General features: G+C 39.7%; 1 protein-coding gene across 1 annotated transcript in view; it reads left to right on the forward strand.

The window, feature by feature from the left end:
• Positions 1–19,509, forward strand: part of LOC139741736 (carboxypeptidase D-like) — a 56,591-nt gene extending 37,082 nt beyond the window's left edge. The window contains exons 4-7 of the mRNA XM_071652319.1: positions 3,726–4,017; positions 12,816–12,955; positions 15,314–15,419; positions 19,127–19,509. Of these exons, the coding sequence (XP_071508420.1) occupies positions 3,726–4,017; positions 12,816–12,955; positions 15,314–15,419; positions 19,127–19,440 (852 nt within the window). The 3' untranslated portion in view covers positions 19,441–19,509. The remainder of the gene's footprint in view (positions 1–3,725; positions 4,018–12,815; positions 12,956–15,313; positions 15,420–19,126) is intronic.
• Positions 19,510–22,300: the final 2,791 nt, after the last annotated feature.

Below are 22,300 nucleotides of genomic sequence, written 5' to 3' on the forward strand. Positions count from 1 at the left end.
GGCAAAGCTTCACCAAACAGCAAAAGAAGAGAACAAACGAGCCATGTTTCAGATACTCTTACAATGAGGAAAACACGCTCTTCCACAAGATTGTAAAATTATCCGGGTTCCACCACGTGTGAGGTAGAGACGTAGGTAGGCCTACATATACATGGTTGACTCATCGAGCATGTAATCATCGGTGCCAGTGCACTTATCTCGTGCGTGTATTTCTCATTGCTTTCGTTGCTGTTGCTGGTTACAAGGAAAAGGGATGAGAAAACTCCCTGTCTCTTTCCAAACTCAGACTAAATAAAAGTTGTGATTGTCAGTAGTTATTCCATAGATTTTCTTGGGAATTAATCAAGAGATGCGAAGTTAAGTCCTCTGATCATCAACTGCAGGCCTCCTGCAGATCTTCTCCGATCTGGACTATTCTTTTGACAATAAAGAAACAAAAACAAAAACAAAGAACAAAGATCAACAACAACAACAACAGCAAAGCTACCGTTTTGGCACCCTCTTTCAAAGGCCCTTACACTTTTGTTTATCGTCGCCAATTGCGAGCAATTGCGCGCGTCAGCTGGATCGAAGCTTGCCTCTTTCTAGAGGGTTGACCCCTTATTGCGTGACGACTGTCTGCTCGCTTCTCTTCCAATGAACAAAGCGAGAGAGTCTATGACAAAGGCCAATGGTTTAGATGATGACGTCTTTTGATTGCCCTTTACACTAATGGCGCAAACAAGCTGCAAACTCTTAATCTTTAAGACCATAATGTGATCTCATGTTGCGCCAGGTTGCTCAAGTTGGCCACATTTTTGCTATCGTCTCTCGCTTGACGAAGTTGGCACAGCAACCACCGTCGTCTATTAACCACAAGAGCTTGCCAGAATATAATCGAGAACAATATTGGAATGGAAGACTCCATCACGCCACGATTGACCAAGTGCGATTTGAAAAAGGTGTTCAGGAGAATCTTGATTCAAATTTGCTTTTGGACCTGTCCAAAAAGATCTCGACTGGCATATGAAACATGTTTCTCGACACATTTGGCAGTTCTTTCGTATTCTCGTAATTCCCTTTAGATGATGATCAGATAACCTTCCTGCGTCAGTCAACAAGAACTATCTAGCGTCTAATCGGAAAGAAAAGAAGAAGAAGAACAAATTGAACACAAACTAGAAGGATCATGCTCACATTGTTTTTACAAGGAGATGCGCAAGTGAGAATCCCACATGAGGTGTATCGTCTGGCACAGGATACGCGCTTCATTTGGCGCGTGCAATTGTGCGATTGTCTTGATACCAGGGGTGCCGTCGATGAGTAATGTGCGCACCTTTCGCTGTCCTCGTGACTAAAAGGTTTGTCCCACGTGGTCAAGCAGCGATGTGGAAGATAAAATGGTATAACGAAATGTGTCTTTCAGCGCAAAAGCCGTCTACTGAACTTCGCGATGTGGGTTCTTGGGAGATGATGAATGAGATATGTGGCACATGGAAAATTGGGACAATAAGTTTGAAAGTTTGTGATCTTCTTTTGGCAAGGCGCTTTTGACTGTCGTGGAAGATAACGAGCTGGATTTAGCACGGACTGCAGACACAGTGGAGTAAAATGTCGGTCAATATTCTAATTAGTCAAGTGAAAGATTGTTATTCATCGATAATTACACTGCCAAAGTTGTCATACCGGCAAAGGTCTTCAGATTGAAAATCTCATTCAAACTGTAAACGTGCCCATCAAAATTGAAAAGAAAAATGACCCCCCCCCCCAAAAAAAAAAGAAAAAAGAAAAAAAAAGAAGAAGAAAGGATTACTCCTGTGTCATCGAATTCTCCAATATTTTTTAAACTGATTTTTGTCATTTTGTAGATGTATGATTATTGCAAAATATTGCATTCCTCGGAAATAATCATATTATGTCCATGTCATGGTAATACCATTTCAGCATCAGCGTGATCAATAAAGTTTCACCTGTATCCCTGTGAAGTCTTTTTTATCTGGTAAATGTTGATAATCTAACTTTATTCTTGATGTATGGAAGGTTGTATTTTGTAGTCCCCGCCATTCACAGGTGGCTTTATGCATATTCTTTGAAAGTATTGCGTGCAGCATCTTGGTGGTAAAATAAGATGTTTCTCCTTTGGCTTACATGGAACCATACCGCTTTCAAAATCTGATCTCGACAAGTCGTGGTATAGCAATCTTCTCTTTGGGCTAGGTAAAGAAAACGTGCAAAGTGTTCGCATTTTGTTGTCTAATCAACGCATTATCCCCTGTGTATTTTGACGTCTGGAAGTCGTGAGAACGACGGAGTGAACTTGACCGCTGTTTTCTCGTCAGAGCGTTCATCTTTAACGCGATAATCACCCTGCTGTAGGTTCGTGTTTACCCATCATCCGCGCTCTACTATCCCTGCTGTGAGTCGTCTGGTAGCAGAGCGCTCTGCGATGTTGAATCAGGCGTAGCCTTTCGTCAAGGAAGCTTTTTTTTTGCGTCTATTTTCTGTACATGTACTTTGTGATTAGTTTGTCTGTATGACTTTTAGTTTGGTTGGTCTGTGTCCTAATTGCCATCAAGATCATGACATGGGTTGAACTGGATCGAATTGCGAGATACTGGATTATATCCTACAAGCTTTGTCTTTTTAGTGGGTCCCTCCATTTTTCGAATTTTGCATATTGTTTACTTACTTCTAGTCACTTGAGTTTTATGATAATGTATAATTATCGTAAGGTGCTACAATCATTGTACATTCTTTTCATCCTACATAGTTCTACGCACCTTATTTTCTGTTACCCAAAAAAGTGATGTCTATAAATGTTCTTGTCGAAAAATGAAATAAAATATTGAATTGAATTGAATTGAATTGAATTGAATTGAATTGAATTGAATTGAATATATATCTGCCAATATGAAGTAAACAACTCTCTTGGCCTTTTCATACCACATGGTGCCGAAAACAGAACAAAACATGTCATGCAAGTCGAGGGTTAATTATACGACTGGAGACAGTACAGCTGTTATTCTGTCTGTGCTCTAGAGCTTGGAAGGGTTGTGGTGTGGTTGAGGTATGACAAAGAGTGAAGTCGTAAACATAACACAGAATAATTTCACATATTTTCACGAAGCAGTGGACTAGTTCACCATCTTTAATGTGGTGGTAATGTCACCGCTTTACGAGGGTCCCATTGACGTCAGCATGGCATATGCAATAAAAAACAACATCAAAATCATTTTTGACAATATTCGAGTAATTATCATTGCGACTGCGACGTGACGAATGTTGAAGTGCGAAGCTAAGCCGGTGAAGTGATGAAGCAGGCGTGAATCACGTATAATCAGAGATTATTTAGGGTACGAGTGCCAACCTATAAAAACGTCAAATTCTTTGCCTGAAATGATAAGTGGATATCGACGCTGATTTAATGTATGAGAACACTGTGGTACAGTGGAAAAGAATTTTGACTTTCAATCGGGGGACCGGAGTTCGAATCCAGTCCAGTGCTTACGTCTTTGGACAGGGTATTTTGACCCGCCATGTCCCTCTCGACCAAGGTTGTATAAATGGGTACCTGACAACGCTAGGACAATAATAATGGCGGGGCCCGACGGTAGAGGAGTATCAACACTGAAGAAGCTACGCTGGATAAAGAGGACTTATCATCACTATCATTATTATTATTCATTTTTTTGTAAGTCTTGGTGAAACGAAATTTTGTTTCCTTTTTCTCGTTTTTGGAACTTCAGCTACAGCCAGAAACAGCCAATGTCCTCCGCTGGATGGAGGAATACCCTTTCGTGATGTCGGCCAATCTACACGAAGGCGAGCTGGTTGCTAACTACCCCTATGACACCAGCCGCAGTCGCCGAAGCTTCTACACGGCCAGTCCCGACGACGCCGTCTTCCGGCACCTCGCCCAGGTTTACGCCACCAAACACTCTTTCATGAGCACGCGGTCGGATCCCTGCCCGTACACCGGTGCAGAGGTCTTTAACGGCGGAGTGACGAACGGGGCCGACTGGTACTCGATCAAAGGAGGTAAGGAGGGTGGCCAGTGGACCACTGGAATAGCTGTAGTTTTTTTTAATGTCAGTTTGATTTTAAGTGATGATCGGTCAATTTTTTTTCCAAATTTTCAAACTTTATTTTCACTTTTTTCAACAGAATGTACAAGAAACAATATGATAAATTTGACATGCGAGTCGTCAAAATTATTTCAATGAATAAAGTAAATTCAAACAAATGGTAGAAGCGCCTTGGCAATCATGCATCAAAGGAGGTAGCCCAGTTAGGAAATTGAAAGGTTTCACCAGGAAACTAAGTAAGTAATATCGGTCATCAATCACCATGAAGAATAGAGGATTATGGTGATGTCATCACCTCACGAATCCCCCGTTGGATTTGCTCCTTTTTCAACGGACTTTGTAACGAAGAATTGTATCCTGTAGACGATGATTATGACTTAGCAACAGGAACTGTCGAGGAGCGAGGAGTTGCAGTGGCTAAATCGCTTACATATGAAAATTTCTCATCCTTTCCCTTTTTTTTTTGTTGCCTAATACAATAAAAGTTTGCTGTTCCGTCTATTGGACTTCACTCATTTTTACTGACATCAACATGTGCGTGGATTTGGATTTCCCGTTTTAGTTCAGTCTAAAACTTTATCACAGTTCGTAGCACTTTTCATCGCCCATTATCTGCGAAATAACTTGCCGCGTTTCAGTTTTGAGCTTGTTTCCATAGCAACCAAAGTGAAACAGTTGATACTGAGGTCAAAGCAATATGTTCTCATTGACTATTTATTTTCACTGTGTAACCCACATTCTCGGCCTTTTTTCTTGCTAAAAATAGTTACAAAGGGAGCCATTCAGGCCATAAAATGTATCTGTCATGACCTGCAATTTATACTTTTCCCCAGTACAGAGATTCTTTATTAATATGTGAAGGTTGAGAAGTGTGGACGAATATGGGGGGAAGTGTTATTGCACTGAAGCAATTATCCAACACCAAACAGGTGCCGTGACTCAGCAATTCCAATTGACAGAAGGTGTCAGCTATCCATCAGGTGTTTCAACACCGGTGACTTGATGTTTAGGGATGGTGTTCAGGTGGGGTTAGCTGGTGATAGCAGGGAGGAGGGACACACCTACCTGGCGACAGGTAGGTGATAGGGTAGGAGTTCTGGAAGACTCGCTTGTACTTGTAAATAGAATAACCATGAGTATCACATTATTGTTAAAGCAGCAAATTATCACTGTTTGCCACCTTTAAGTGAATTTGCCTAATTTAAGAAAAGAAAATAGTCATGGACTTTATGAATGAAAGAAAAAAATAGTCCAGTAATGATAAGAAAAATGATACTCACACTGGGATTAAACATTGTCACGTACAATGGCCGTCAGTCATCCGATGTTCCATTTCAATTTTCCTTTCATTTATTTCCACAACTCTAGTAAAACGATATAAAAACAGATTATACGAAGATTATGCGTTATACACAAAACAGTATCAATGCACACGCCATACGCACATGTACTACATATACAAGCATGACATTAATTCAAATTGTGGAGGAAGAAGCAAAGACCATTGATCCATCAATGCTCTCCCCGATAATGAAATGATAATGATTAAAGGGTAATAATGAATTGTGTAATATGAGATTATTTCATTTGTGATAACAAGAAGACGACGTAAAGGAAGAGAAATGATTGGAAGTGTCAGCTTAATCCGATTATGCCATTGTAATAATGTTACCATCCAGAGAGAAAAGACTTTGCGAAATGTTTGGAGAGTGGTGCACAAGCGGTCTTCTTATAGTGTTAACGAGAAAGCATCCCCTATCTATATTATCAATCACTATTACCACTATCATCGTAGAAAAGTCAAATTTTGAAACTCGAGATCGAACTATTTTAATGTTGTTTTCTGTCACTGCATAGTATTAAAACGAAACATTTCTGCGTAGAAAACTTTCCCAAAGTATATGACACAAGTAATGTGTTCACCCTCCCCCTATGACATGTTTTCTTCTTTGGAGGGTAACAGTGATGATGATTATTACAACAACTACAATGCTTGAAATAAAGGTGTTTTTTTTTTAGTGACGAAAGGAATGGCTGTCACAATATTCAACAAATCTTCGTAATCTTCGAGTGCAGTGGGCACGTGCTCTAAAGATCGGAAGAATGTAAAGCTCGTCGTAAAATGGAGATGATCTTTGATTTTTGCCCCTTCATCGTAATCCTCAAGTTTGACAATGTTTCTCCTCTTTGTTTTTAATTTTGACAATCACTGTCCTCATTCTTCGAGTCTCTCTCCCTATAAGACAATGACGATGCATTTACCGACACGGCGTCATCGGATAGGTTCGATAATGCGTAATAATCGAAAGAATCCTGCGCCACAGTTCTCGCTTCGCGGGGGAACAAGGCTGGTGATTGAGCCAGACACCTGCAGGGTGCAAAACATTTCCGTTGCACCATTTTGGGGTTTATTTCAAATTCTTCCCCCTCCTCCATCATTTTCCACAGTGAAGCGTCGCTCCATTTCACAAAGACAGACAGAAATACAATACAGAAAAACAGGTACAATAAAGAAAAAAGGAGAAAACGATCCTATATAAATCATTAATCCAAATCTGAAGTCAAATAAAAAAGTGATGGAATGCCAACGATTCGCATGTGTTTGACTCAAAGTAAAATTAGTGGAAATAAATGAATATGGAAATTAAATAAAATTATAATTTCAGGGTCTCACAACCTTTCCATTGCTTTGTCCGCAAAATACCATGGAAATCTATTGGTTTTGTCAACTTACTATATCATGATTGCTTAAATTTAGTAACTCATGAATGATTGATTTCTATGTTCCTTAATTAAAACGGAAACATATAAGGAACATCTGGATGGAAAATCTTTAAAGGAAAGACTTCTGTGTACTTCTGTGTACTTCTGTAAGTCCGACTAATGATAAAGTTCCATGGAGAAATGTGAAAATCTGAAATTTCGAAAAGTCATCGATATTCATCTGATGGAAACAAAAACTTATTTGGTCAGGGAGTTTGATTTTTACTTTACTTATCTGGACGTCTTCTTGAGCATGGCTCGATAGTTTGTTTTAAAGGTCTATCCCAGCGACGGGTGTGCCGACGTGTGACAATTAATGTGAAAGTGAGGCTTGTGTCCTACGCGTGTACAAGAAAAGGTGGACGAACGCCGCCGACGAAATCTGTACACCCCCGGTTCTGTGGGCGTGAATCGCATGGTTACTGGACGTGGGACAGGCCATGGATTGTAGCTTCGGGGAAGTTGGCAAAGTGGGGAGGAAAAATATTGATATATAGCAGCTTCAAGGCGAAGTTTGTGGACCTTCACGTCGCCATGGAAACGGGGTCTGCTTTCAAACATTGTACACTCCTCCTGTTTTTCTTAGTTAGGATTTTCTTTGTATGTGACTTCTTCACATCTGGAAGGCATTTCCACATGAACTTTCCAATGGTTTTAGGGGTGCTTTATTTTTGATCTACGCTCTATTTTGCAAAAAGTTGCAGACAAAATGTATGAAATGAAATGAAAAAGATTTCTGTCAATAGATGAATAGGTTGTTTAGCATAGAGAGTGAAATATATAATAATTTGATACAATATATATTCAAAATATTGGACATTTCGACAGCTGCTGCCAAATTTTCATATTAGTCATTTACATGATTGCTCCAACCTCCCATGAAAGTATATTTCACATTTCAATGAATACATCGAAATCGCTATAGCTCTCTGTTTTGCCCGATAGTAAGGCGGTCCATAGATTTGTTAAACAAGGCGAATATATAAATGAAATCTTTACGAACAAGGCGTTTGTGCGTCCACGAAATTTGTGTATGGTGGAGAAACTGGTTAGAAAAGACCATAACAACAGCAACAACGATAGCGATGACGATCGATTTCAACAGTATAATTCTTTATTTTGCTGCTCGTCCGCGAAAGGACACTTATATTTTCCACTCGTCAACGGAGGAATAGGCTGGGACCAGAAGGGGAAAAAGGATGGCTAAACATGAAAAGGGGAAAAGCCAAGAAAAAACCCGGAAAGGGCACTAAAATGGAGCTTCCGCAGTGGCATCGAGCGAGCGCGTTCTTCTATTTTTATTGTACACAGACAAATTGAATCATGCCAGCTTTGTGGTTCATAGGAAAAAAGAACAGATATGGAACTGGAAAAGGGGAAAAAATGAGATGATGATAAAAAGTGCAATGAACACAACCAAGCGAAGTACAGAGCCCAATTTCGGCCTGATGTCTGAAAATGATGAGCGACCCTTTGAGACAAAGTACTCACGGAGAAATATTGGGCAAGCCAAATATAGAATTCCTCGGCCTCAAGCCTGGCTGTACGACAGAGAGTATTCCACTTATTTCTGTCATATTGCTGAAATCATTTCTTTTTAACTGAGATTTACTCGAAATCGATGAGTTATTGACCCTGGATTTCTTTGCCCTTTCTTTGCCGCTGTGAGAGCAGAGTGCGTAGGACGGAGCAAGGCAAAGGTCATGACTGTCCGTCTGGGGCCATCTCTTCTGTTTGTCGCGTTTTGTTATGTTTGAATCTTAATCATGTAATATTTTCCCTCTCTTGTTGGTATTAAAATTCCCCCTTTATCTATCACATTGTCTTAAATTAATCTCCCTCTCTCTATCCCTTTCTCTTCCTCTTCCTCTCAGACTATATACACTATATATATATATATATATATATATATATATACACCATTTATTCATTCATTTATTTATTACCCACGCCGATGAAAATCGGCAGGGGGTTATGTAAAGGGTTCCGTATGTTTGTTTGTTTGTTTGTTTGTTTGTTTGTTTGTTTGTTTGTTTTTTGTTTGTTTGTTTGTTTGTTTGTGTACAAGATAACAAGAGAACGGGTAAACGGATTTGCACGAAATGTTCAGGGAATGTTTGGATAATGACAGGAAAGAATCGATTAGATTTTGGTGATAATCGGTTGACCCTTGCAAATTCTGTGTGACCTTGAAGTTTTGACCCCATGGTATAGTGACCATTCCGAAAATTTCCCGTTTCTCACTTTGCGATTTTCCGCTACCATACGAAAACATAAACTCCCCAACGATCCGACTTCGCTGCTCAAATGTTCGTAAGAATTCCGAAATTTACGTGTAGGCCTATTTGAGGGACTATGTCCTTCTAGATTTATGAAAGTTCGTTCTCCGTCATCACAAACTGGCCCGTATTTTGATGATATTTCAAATTAACATTGATTGTTTTTTTCGTTGGAGGAGCATTTTGCTCGGTCGCAGTCACACTGCACGATATGCGTGCTCAATGTCAATGCGTGTGCAAGGCCGCTGAAAATGCATCGCGCTCTACACTGTTGGTGCAAAATTGCACCGGGGACGTTGCGGCGCTCGTTGGTGGCCGAATACTGGTGCAGTAGACATTTGCATTCAACCCTTGCATTGAATAATTCCCGTAGACACTAATCATAGGGGTAATTGCCTAGGGGGTACGTAAATTTTGTTTTTCTTTTTTGCTTTTGTGGATACCATCAAAGATCGTACACTCATACGACCTTTGATATTTGATGATTTTTCAAATTAACATTGATTGTTTTTTTCGTTGGAGGAGCATTTTGCTCGGTCGCAGTCACACTGCACGATATGCGTGCTCAATGTCAATGCGTGTGCAAGGCCGCTGAAAATGCATCGCGCTCTACACTGTTGGTGCAAAATTGCACCGGGGACGTTGCGGCGCTCGTTGGTGGCCGAATACTGGTGCAGTAGACATTTGCATTCAACCTAGGGGTAATTGCCTAGGGGGTACGTAAATTTTGTTTTTCTTTTTTGCTTTTGTGGATACCATCAAAGATCGTACACTCATACGACCTTTGATATCATCACACTCTCGGCTTGCTGTAATCAAAATATCCCGCAAGAAAACGGCGTATTTCTCGATTTTTAGCGCTTTTTCCGCGACCCGTCGCGTAGACAATACTCTTAAAACTGGACTTAATTCGCGCGCGCTTGGAAAAGTTCCGATTCTGCACTTTTGACGGTGGAATTTGGGATTTTCGATGGATTTTTGGAGGAGACTTAAGGACTTTCCTGTACGTGAATGAGTGTTAATACCGTATGTGTAATGATGTGATTTGCGTGTGATGTGACTGTAGAACCAAAGATCGTACACTTCAGTGTACGATCTTTGGTAGAACCAAGGAGGTACTAGGCAAGCTTGCCTAGTACCTCCTTGGTAGAACTCACTGGCTGGTGATAAAGCACACTGGCAATTAAGTGGCCGAATTCTGGTAGATGACCGAATGCACATTATGTTTACCCCGAGTTGTACTTAGGCGTGGGTCTGCCGCCTTTGACGGCCCCTCTCTAGTTTATTTATTTATTCATTTATCTATGTATTTATTTACATGTACTTGTCGATCTTTCTTTCTATCTCTCTCTCTCTCTCTCTCTCTCTCTCTCTGTCTATCTATATATATATATATATATATATATATATATATATATATTCGTTCATACATATCCATGTATCTACCATTCATTTCTTATCCATCATAACCAACTATATTTGTCGATAGATCCGTCTCTCTTGGTTTGTTTATCCATCAATATTTTGATAGGCATCAATATATTCACTTTAAAGCATGCGATATTACGTGATGTTATACAGACGTTGTAAGACAGTTTTCCCATGGTTGAAATATCGAGTCCTAAAGTGATTATTTGAGCGGACAATTTTATTTTGCAGGTTTTCGTCTGTCTTGTTGAAAGAAAGTACAGAAATAACAAACAAACAAGTTGTGGCTTTGTGATGCCAGCTATCATAGGGTGTAGGAGTGAGTTAACAAGTTTGTTTCTTCTTTTTTTTTTGACGAAGTATTGTTTCACCGGTAATGATAGGCTTGATGATGGATTTAGACAGTACAGAGACGTAGTTTTATACAGGAGCAGGGCGGTCTCCTTTCTGCCTCCCGGCTGGAGTCCCATCTATTCTGCTCAGTAAATTGTTCCCGAGCCATGGCGGGCATTAACCGCTAGGGGCTCGTCTATTCTGAGCGCGACAGCACGTCTTTCAGCGCTGCAAATTGCCCATTGGTAATGAACCGAGATGCGTTCGCGCCTACGGGCAAGTGCATGGCATCGAGCGTGCATGCAGGGCAAGCGGCAGTGCTAGAAGGCGGTATATGCCTTTTCTCGTAAAAAAAAGAAGACCCCACAATGATATTAACGCCGCCCGGATGTGCATAGAAATAAAAGTGGAGCACGGGATAGGAACATATCATGCCATATCTATATAGGTCATGGCATGATTATTTTGCTGCCAACATTTACGCAAATCTAACGTGCAATTCAACGTCCTATATTCGGAAGTCATGCACAGTGTGCACATGGTGCATTTTTGAACGATTTGCGTTTGGGCATTAAGCGGTAAAGATATAGGAAATTGACCGAATGGAGAAAATACCGGTGCAATGAACCCCGAAGAGACTCTCCATTTCAGGAAAGACACCCCAGCATGATTTTTGACTGAATATAATAATTATGATATGCTGAGATGAGCGCGTAGTTACGCCTTCAACCCTGAAACTATGACATGAAAAATTTTGTAGGCATGAAACTGGTAAAATTCGTTGTATTTTGTTGTTATTTTTTAAACATTAAATGGAGCCCTGTCGTGGTGGACAATTTGCTCCAGAATGAGAAAGTAGATTAACTTTTCATATACACGCATAAAAAAAAAAATCATATGATATCTAAGATTAAATCTCAATTGTTTCAATGAACTGCGTCTATGAAGAAGTCTATCCGATTTATCAACCCACTACTTTTTAGAATCGAATCTATTCGGGAACAAAATGGGGATATAAGATTATAAACATCAGGAATAGATCACGCTGAACTGCTCAGTCTGACAAAGGGTTTAACAGCCCATTACCAAATTTGTGATATATGTCATCACAAAATGTGTATCGTGTTTTTTCATTCTTGAAAATTGATTGGTATCGAATGATGATGTCCATATAGATCTGTACTTCGTATCATCACAAGGTGGATCCTTTCTCCTCTTCAAGTCCAAGGATATTTTTTTTTCAACTACGTTAGCTTGATATTTAAGTTATCAAACATTAAAATGTATGTGGTCTTTCGTCAACGCGCATAACCGTGTTTACCAATCTGTTTCCGTGTAGGCCCCGGATGGATTTGATGAGAATTGAATTAACTTTATTTCATTTCCTCATTATTTCTTTTTAAACATACAAACAAAACACCTGTTATTACACGTCATATTCCAAAGTGCGCACGGTGGGAAAAAAGATACAAATACGATCCCTTGTGATTGCCTTAAATTGTAGAAATCGATACACTTTTAGACGCGTGCTTTATTCAAATGGTTTTTATTATTATTATTACTATCATTATTATCATTATCATTATTGCTATCATTATTATCATTATTATTATTATTATTATTATTATCATTATTATTATTATTATTATTATTATTATTATTATTATTATTATTATTATTATTATTATCATTATTATTATTGATATTGTTATTGCTGCAAATGATTTTAGAATTGCATGATGCAATAGATACCTCCTCCTTTCCCACCCCCTCCCACGTATTTTTCTTGCTGGCGGCTTGTGACCGTTACCATTTTCTACATTCATTATTTCAATCGCTTTCAGGTACAATGCTAAAATATGGCGCAATTAGAGACAACATTTCTTCTCCCCTCCCCTCTCCGGAAGATGATGCATGCTATATGCAAATTTTCTTCTTCTTCTTTCAGGAATGCAAGATTACAACTACCTGGCCACGAACTGCTTCGAAATCACCGTGGAGATCGGCTGCCTCAAATTCCCCAGCCCCTCAAGGCTACCTCGGATATGGAATGACAACAAGGAGTCCTTGCTCTCATTTATGGAGAGGGTAAGTAAGGACGCCTCGAGGCCCTCGCCCCCTTTCAGCCATCCAGTCCCACCCACGTTTTCCGTGTTAAAAGGATGGTATATCTTTGGTTGAAATGGGGGGTTCAAATTTTAACTTTTCTGCGAGAAAACTAGAAACCACTTATGTAAGATATTAAAGAGCTTATACAATTCTGCAAGAGGAATTAAAAGTTTATTTGATGAAAATTTGTACTAAAATGACTGAGATATCCAAAAACAAAGTAAAAGGGCAGTGATCCTAACAAAAGGTGGGACCCACCTTTTATTAGGACCACTTTGTTCTGGGAGATATTTCAGCCATTTCGAAACCAGTTTTCATTAATTTAGTTCATCTCATAGATTAACAGGCTCTTCAATATTATACATATGAGAAGTTTTTAATAAAAAAAGTTTTAAAAAAAATCTAAGAAACCCTGAGTCCCCATCTTAAACCGAATCGATACTATCCTTTAAAGTTTGCTTTAATCAAATGTAATCACACATATAGAACCGTAGTAATTTCACCCAATTAGATATCATATTATGAGATATTTAGAAGATTATGGAATTTCAAGGTGTTACATGCTTTCACGAAAGAGTGAATTTGATCACAATCGTGGTATACAGATTAACTGAGTTGATGAAGTCACCTCCTCACAATCAAGCCTCAAATTCACCTTCAATGCAAGACTTTACTTTAACTTCCTTGCTTGAAAAGAAATTGAATATAAAGATATAAATTTGACAACAAATTGATGGAAATTTAAAGTATGCAATGACTTATACCAATTCAAGTTTGCTTAATTCAATAATGATAATGATAATAATAGAGAGACTATCACGAAACGCTCATTCTACATAGAAAGATACTCAATCTAGCAAAAAAAAAAATATTTTGATTAATTCCCTTTCCACGAACCAATGAGACAGTTGAATGGCGAAGACATCGTCTGGTTTTATTTACGTATATACTTATAAAAGATTGCGGTAGACGTTTCTGGATAAATAAAGCATGGGTCGTCACTTGAACTTCTGAAATATAATATTCTTTTCTTTCGTCTGACTTTATTACGAGTCCTATACCATTCCGATTTTCTGACTTTACTCATTTCCTCGAAGTTCACTTGAACTTGGACTGCCATATAGCTGCCCTGCTGTCCCATCGCATCATAATAATTTCAGTACCATAAAGGCTGCGGCAGCTGCACGTATGCACTACAAGCTAGCTCGACTCTATAATCTATGTGTTCCCTGGTGTCTTGGTATCTGTCACGTTCTTTCTTATCCCTATCGTTCTCTCTGTCTGTCTGTCTGTCTGTCTATCTATTTGTCCACGTATCTGTCTGATTATAACAATGTGTGCTGTGGTCGTAGCCCGAAACCTGGGATTTCTATTTCCGTCTTGCCGTGTTTGACTCATGGGAAATAATATGTCAATCGCTTCCCCGCGCGTTATTTTTCTTGGTCGACATTCGCTGCACAGCAGCGTGACAGGTGATGGTGTATTTCGCATAAGATTAGAATATCCGAACCAGGTCCAGGACTTGTGCTGTCACTCATGTCTGATATGTATCTTGGGTCTTCAACATAAGTCTGACTGGTGTATTTTAAGCATCACTCTCTTACTCGCTTCCCAACGGTGATGATCCCCCCATATACACACACACCTTTTTAGAGAAGCGCATCATGACCTTGTCGTGAACCTCATTTCCCCAGGGTAGTTACAATTACTTCCGGGGCACATGTCGCTCGCGCTTGCCGTTTCAATCATACCTTTTGTCTATACTCATCACGCTCTCCCCGCAGACATACATAATATTCTCGGATTTGTTCGAAGAGAGATGCCAGCGCCCTCACCGGTGGCAATGAAAGGATTAAAGAAGAGAATCTGTGCTTTTGCTTTTGTTTTTGTTTTTATGCGTTTGAGTTTCTTTATGCATCTTCTTCAACTTGTCACTGACGTCTCTGACACCTGTGCCATGTTTTACACAGGAGATGATAATTGCTCCATTTGTTGCTATTTAGGTCATGTCGAGTAGTAATGCGGCTTTAGGGAGCTTTACAACGCATGACAATGCAGACTGAACAGCCCTCCGGGGACTAATTTTTAACGCGGTTAATACAAAAAAACGCTGTGCTCACAGTCGTATAAAGGAGGAGTGAAGCGTTTGATTGGCAAAAGGTCACTGACACAAGCAAACTTGCCTTTGTGGCAGGGGAATAAACACGTTCCATCAAGAAAAGTGAATGTCAGTGGTTGCCTTAGTCTATACCACCAGCGCGTAGTTTACATGTACATGTACTATAAATTTTCACTTCAGATTTTTTTTTTCTTTTCGCTGTGCCCATGTTGCTGTAGGTTCATATAGGCATCAAAGGAAGAGTCACCGACAGCAAGGATCAGCCGATAGCCGACGCGATAGTGAGAGTCACGGGTCCCGCCATCAACCATGACGTCACAACAGGTAAGTTCGTTGTATAGCTCGCCTAGACAATATGATCCAAATCGGGCCGCCATGATATTACAAGGGCATGATCGAGAGTGCCCCTTTGTCTGTAGTTTACAGACACACAGTTTGAGTTTCATGTCAAATAATCATTATGAATTACTTCACTCTAGCCTACTTTTGACCACGAAAGAAAGAATTATCATTTTCACATTTCGAATAGTAGGACACCACTTTGCTTCAGATGTCCATAATCTTACCAAAAGGTTTTCCCCTTTTTTTTTTCTACCCCGAACTATGTACATGTATGTATGTGACATACATTTTACATCGTACATTTTTTCCCCTACGGATCATCTGAATTAAGGAATTCTCATGCAGGAATAATGAGTATAGTAATAGTTCACTTCATCAATAAACATCAAAACAAATCCGTTCGTTCACAAGAACACAGTACTGCCATTATCTTCAAAACCACAGCTATCAACCATAGTTATGACATCTTCATTTCTCCATTTTTTGTCAGTTTTTTTTTTTTTTTTTTTTTTTGGGGGGGGGGGGGGGAGAGTCGAGTAAAGATTGAAAGGTTGAGGGGAACATGGAACAAAGGATACGGAGGTGAAAGGTGAGGTGGGGGGGGGGGTGAGGGGCGGGGAAAGAAAGAGAGGCATGATTTGTCATCTTTGATGACATATTTAAAGCCCTTTATTCTTTGTAGAGATTAACCTCCGTTAGCAAGCTATGATGGGGAGCTACAAACGCGAGACAATGCCTGTACTAACCTATATATCCCACATCGTCCTTGACTCGTGCGTGGGTCTGTCTCTGTGTTTTTTCCTCCCTTTTATTTTTATTAAAACGTCCTTTACTTCCGGTAACGGTAATTTTAGGATAAGCTCATGCGTGAGCTAGCTCTGAAAAGACAGCAGACTATGTCGAGATCGCATAACAACGTTAAAAAGCGCCGCGAACGCTTCCTTTGTATGCATCTAAAGAAACAACATTTCTTGAGGAGTGCCCGGACAAAAATAACAACAAGTTGAGACCAAAAAACAAAGCAGTCCCAAAGAGGAAATGCCATCTTGCACATCTGTTGGCGTGGGCTTTGAAGTGGGCGAAAGCTCCAATGGAGCGTTTGGAAATGACAGCTTCAGACACTGTCACGCTCCTGAGAAGAAAGAAGGAGAGAGAACCCTATTTCGATGTCACTTGAGCCCAAAAAAGGAAGGATTTTTATCCCCGGCATATTTGGTCGATAATCGCGACGAAACTATAAACTGAAACAAAGCATCGCGCCTTCCGCGCCCACTCTATTCTTCCAATCCAATATCCCGTCTGCGAATGAAGTATAGAGTTCCAAATTGATTCCATAAAGCACTTACTTTGGCAATGGCATAGAGATGTGAGGAAGAGAGAGAGAAAAAAAATGCAAGAGAAGGACAGAAAGAGGGGAGAGAGAGAGATACTTGGAGGCGTGGGATGATAATAGGATGAGACGGGAATCATCATGACACGCATGATTGAAATGTCATCCCGAACCAGTCCCGTTCAGCTCCTCCTTGGTCTCGGCGAGCGGAAAAACTCACTTTCCTCTAGAGCTCTCTCCCAGTCTCACCCCCCCCCAACTCCCTCCCTGCTTGCCATTACATCCCACGTGATAACATCCCAAGTCCCAAAGCATATGTGCATCATATGAAATTGGAGAGAGCTCATAGATTACTTAACTGCTTCCAACTGCTCCACATTGCAGAGGAGTATTTTCTTTTTAAGCCGTTGCCTCCGGAATATGATATTGAACGACCCACCTCGTTCGTCCTGTATAGACGAGGGGTTAAATAAAAGAAAGATTCATTATATTGTTACCCTGAGGTACGAAAAATGAAATGAGAATTGCCACGCCCACACTACAAACTTTCGTTCCTGTTGTTTCCTCTCCCGAGATGAACTTTCATTTCTCGTCGAACAAAATTGCAGCAACCGCGCAAGTTGTGCCTTGAGGTACATCAAAGTCATGATCAGAACAACCAAACATAACGAGCAGGGTAAAAAGAAAAAATGGACGTCTGAATAACGAGACGAAAATCGCTGGGCGGTTTGACACAACATGCCCAAGTGTTAATCACATTACGAGTAGTCTATCACGTAGGAGAAGAAAAACGAGCCAAACAAGAAATGTTGTTTGGGGGATTTCTTGCGATGTTGATCACTGCCAACTACAGTTGTCGAGAACGCTGTTTCCGGCGCATCATCATCATCGCACACGGCGTTGCTGGCGTCTCGCGCACCTGTTCGCTTATGACGCATAATTTATGGATTAATCGTATCCTCGTCATCGGTATTCTAAAGATAAGCCATGCTGCATCATAAGCCTGCCAGAATATGAGCACCTAGCAAAAATCTGCTCGAGTTTGTTGGTGTTGAAGTCTCGAAGGGAAATGAGTCGATACGTACAATTGCAGGTGTAATCATGTTGACAATCACTTTCTAGGATTTCAACTTATGATTTACATGCCAGTAACTCGACAATATTGATGGTCTCTCCCATTACAAATCAGGTCCAATTTATGACAATCGACAGAGGGCTCGAATAGGAAATTAGGAAATACAGGGCCGGTGTTCTTTTTTTTCTTTGATTAGAAATATTCCGTACCCCCATCCCCCACAATCGAAATTTCATGTCATTGCACGCTCGAAGAGGGTTTGACAGGAATAAGAAAGAAGATTTAGACTGCCATCAGACGTTACCTGTCTCATAATTGGTCACGTGGGGCTCATACGTCAGTGTTCCAGGAAGACCATCCCTGTAGCATTCTCCGGGGTGTCTGCCCATGCCGGTACAATGTATGATATAAAAAGGATAATAAATGCAGAAACTCCCTCAAGAAAAAACGGCAGTCCTAGCAGACGTGACGGAAAGTACTCGCCCCCTTGTCGAATAAGTTTGTTTGTCACAAAAGGAAGATATTAAAGGCCACCCCGAAAAATGACTCACACTGTATTGGATTTCTGAAGGCTGTCATGTATACTTGTGCTCATGTGACCACTGTGGATATTAAGAACGCCAATCTATAGGCTCGTCTGACAGTAGATAATATGGTTACAGCTCGTTATTCCGAAGGTTCGTTATTCCGAAGGCTCTTTATTCCTAAGATTCGTTATTCCGAAGGTTCATTGTTCCGAATTTCATTTTAGGATTAACCAATCTTCGGAATACCGAACCTTCGGAATAACGCCACAAATGTTCGGATTAACGAACCCTTTTTCATTTTCGGATAACGAACCTGTCGGTATAGGGAATTTGCGTGTTTCGGATTAACGACCCTTCGGAATAACGAACCTTCGGAATAACGAACCTTCGGAATAACGAACAACACCCGATAAGATGGAGGACAACTTTCTGTTGTGACTCACAGGGGAAACGGCCCTCCGTTATGGACTCTGAATAAAGTCAAACAGATAGTAAAGATAAAATTTCATTCGGAATGAACAAGAAATCAAGTAATGGAATTTTCTACAGTTTATGTATTGTTAACGAAACAATGATTTTAAACAAACTGACATGGAGCTCCTGTTCTCCAAGCGCATACGTCCATCTCGCCTCAGGGTATTTAAGATTTTAACATAAATTAATGTAGGATTTCACAGTTCAATGTCGTCTACGGTTCTACCTTAAGGCTTAACTAAACTCCACTGCTCTGCCTTCTTGTTCAATCCCCTTACAACAGCTGTGGACGGTGACTTCTGGCGGCTACTAATGCCTGGACTGTACACAATCACAGTGGAGGCTCCCGGCTACAAGCCCCGCAGCCGAGTGGCAACGGTCAAGCGCAACCGAGCCACGTGGATGACGTTCACGCTCCAGGATGCCGAGCCCGAGCCCGAGTGCGTGGAGGAGGAGCTGGACGACGTCGACACAGACAACATCCTCTTCGAGATCAAGCAGGCCTTCGACGACATGGGCTTCCAGAAACGGACGGGATGTCGGACGGAACAGACAGCAGAACCGGTGAACCGGAAGCCGATGTTGGCAACGCCTTGAGGACTGAACGGTATTCCGCGGGACAGGGCCTACCGACATTCTTACTGAAGACAGTTGATACCTTTTGATGTTCCTTTTGAAAAGGGCTGATTTGTGATATATTTGCTGATATTCAAACTATGAAGTAATTGGAGCATCTCTTGTCGCGCTCACACATGGAGGACAATAATAGTCATCACTTTCTGAGCTCTCTGGATGTGAGGTGACTTTTGACACTGAGCTAGATACAGCAGCTGGTTGGCTACCAAATATTGTGCGAGAACTCCATTGTCTGTGTGTAGACATCTATGCGCTCATAGGTCGGATGTGTCCGCCTTGGTCGTCACAAGATTACGTCAAGAGTTAGGCATTTGTGAGGAGCGCCATTACAATACTCGTTGGTTGCGCGCAAAGTTTGGCATGTTGGATGAGTTCAAACTGTGCGGTTATTGTGTTCATCGCGATGGAATGCATTCCCGTCGTCGATTTGCTATATAGACGCCATAGTGTTATCATGAAATGGGTCCAGAGTGTGCCACAGACAGTTAACTGGTTCTTGCATCACCACTTGTTGCTCTTCGCACTGTTTTCTAGCCTAATTTATTCGCGGCATAAAACCCACTAGCAAGATTAGTGTTCATGGCCGCGCAATGCAAAAATAAGTAGGCCTAGATTCTATGTTATCATTCCTATTCTGACTTTTCCAAAAGAAAAAAATGTTCAGTCCCTTCTGAGTTGTCCATAACTGATATTTGAGTGCTGTGGCTGCATTTGAAAACTTTTCACTAAATAAGTGAAGGGGTCAACAAATGCAAAATAATCTATGAATGAATGAAAAACTATTGAATCACAAGTAAATGAATAAGAAATTCAGCAACAGAGTCCATAATATTGTTGTATATCCTACCTCGCAAATAGGCCTAGAGGAGGCGTATCCTTGTAGCTTCGGTTGTCTGGTACAGTGACAAAAAATAAATTCTTACTTGAGCACTACTGAAAGTGTCACGAGTTATCTGAAATGACAAAATGATAACAAGTAATTGAAAAAATGAATATCTCTAAGTTTAATCTCGGCTGATTTCGAATTTGATGGAAATCTGACGTGGTAACGTGCAGAGAGTGCATACGACATGATTTTGATACTGGGAACGATTAAGATTTTTCGATTCTGTCACCGCAATATTGCTCGACCACACACACACACACACACACACACACACAAACAATTTAGAACCAGTAGATATAATATTTCTGATTTTCGTCCTAAATACTTGGTATACCGGTAGCCAGTACATACCATGAAATTAAAAAAAAAAGAAAAAAGAAAACGACCACTACTATGACACCGGGTCACATGAAGATTCCTTTGTCCATCTTGTCACGCATTTTCTCTTCTTCTTCTTGAATCAATATATTATTATCTTACTTATGTGAAATGGGTTCATTTTATGTGTACTTTGTATTCAATCGAAATGTCAGTAATTATGTGCTGTAAATATATATAGAATGGCATTCAATAAAACAGTTCTTTTCATCATGATTGAAGGAAATAGCAATCGACGTGTGAGTTTCACATGGAATGCGAAATTCCGCTGTCTCAAATACAAACTGCCTTTTAAAACTAGTATATGAAGAGTTTATTTGCGAAAGGGGTTAGATCCACTTTTAGTACTTTAGAGAAAAATAGGTTTATTTGTGAGAATTTGTACACAAGTGTATGGAAAATCTAAATCTAATTTTGCAATAATTTCTATTCAAATGGTTGTCTGCAGTTGAAATTTTCACCGTAGCTAAGTCAACTGGAATTCTGTGCAGTGATGCTAATAACTCAATGTTCATCAAAAATGGATCTAACCCCTTTTGCAAATTAGCTCTTCAGTGTTATATATATATATATATATATATATATGTTGATAAGGTAGTCCACGTGTTGGCAAGATAAAAAGATAAGTAACAAAGCTGCAACAAAGTTCATGCTGTATTCACCAACGGTTTATTTTTTCACACAAATTTTCGGGCGTCTCGCCGCCCTTTCTCAAGTGTTGATACTGAGAGAACAATAACAAAATTTTGTTATTGTTATTCTGAAGCAGAATTTTGTTATTGTTCTCTCAGTATCAACACTTGAGAAAGGGCGGCGAGACGCCCGAAAATTTGTGTGAAAAAATAAACCGTTGGTGAATACAGCATGAACTTTGTTGCAGCTTTGTTACTTATATATATATATATATATATATATATATATATGTATATATATATATATGTATATATATATATATATATATATATATATATATATATATATATATATATATATATATATATTATATATGAGATTAAAACCTAAAATGGCATTAAAACGCTTTATCCTGGCGAGGAAAGCGCATGTTTTTGAAACAAGACACCAAACAGGTTAGTCATCGCATTCTTCATCAGCGACCAGGATGCGATGTGATGTTAGATTAAAATCCGTTTCTGAAGCAGAACATACACACAAGGGTATATATATATATATATATATATATATATATATATATATATATATATATATATAATATATATATATATATATATACATATATATATATATATATATATTGTATATATATATCATATCCTATCATGATAACTCGAGGTACACTGATCTCTAGCCTCAGTACGAGCACGTTAGGTAAGATAACCATGACCTCCATCTGAGCATAATATCCCCGACATTACGCGCTTTTGTTTGTTTGTTTGTTTGCATTTATTCTGCTTCTCAAGTCAAAATGAAATGAATTTACGTTATTGTAAAGAATTAGATAAAACGTAACTAAATTACAAAGGAGCGAATCCAAAGTACATTTTCATAATTACAATACTACAGCATAACTGTGCAAAA

Source organism: Diadema antillarum, unplaced genomic scaffold (assembly GCF_040938485.1).
Source record: "Diadema antillarum isolate AM-2024a unplaced genomic scaffold, OU_Dant_1.0 seq00000949_RagTag, whole genome shotgun sequence".
In the NCBI taxonomy this organism is placed as follows: domain Eukaryota; kingdom Metazoa; phylum Echinodermata; class Echinoidea; order Diadematoida; family Diadematidae; genus Diadema; species Diadema antillarum.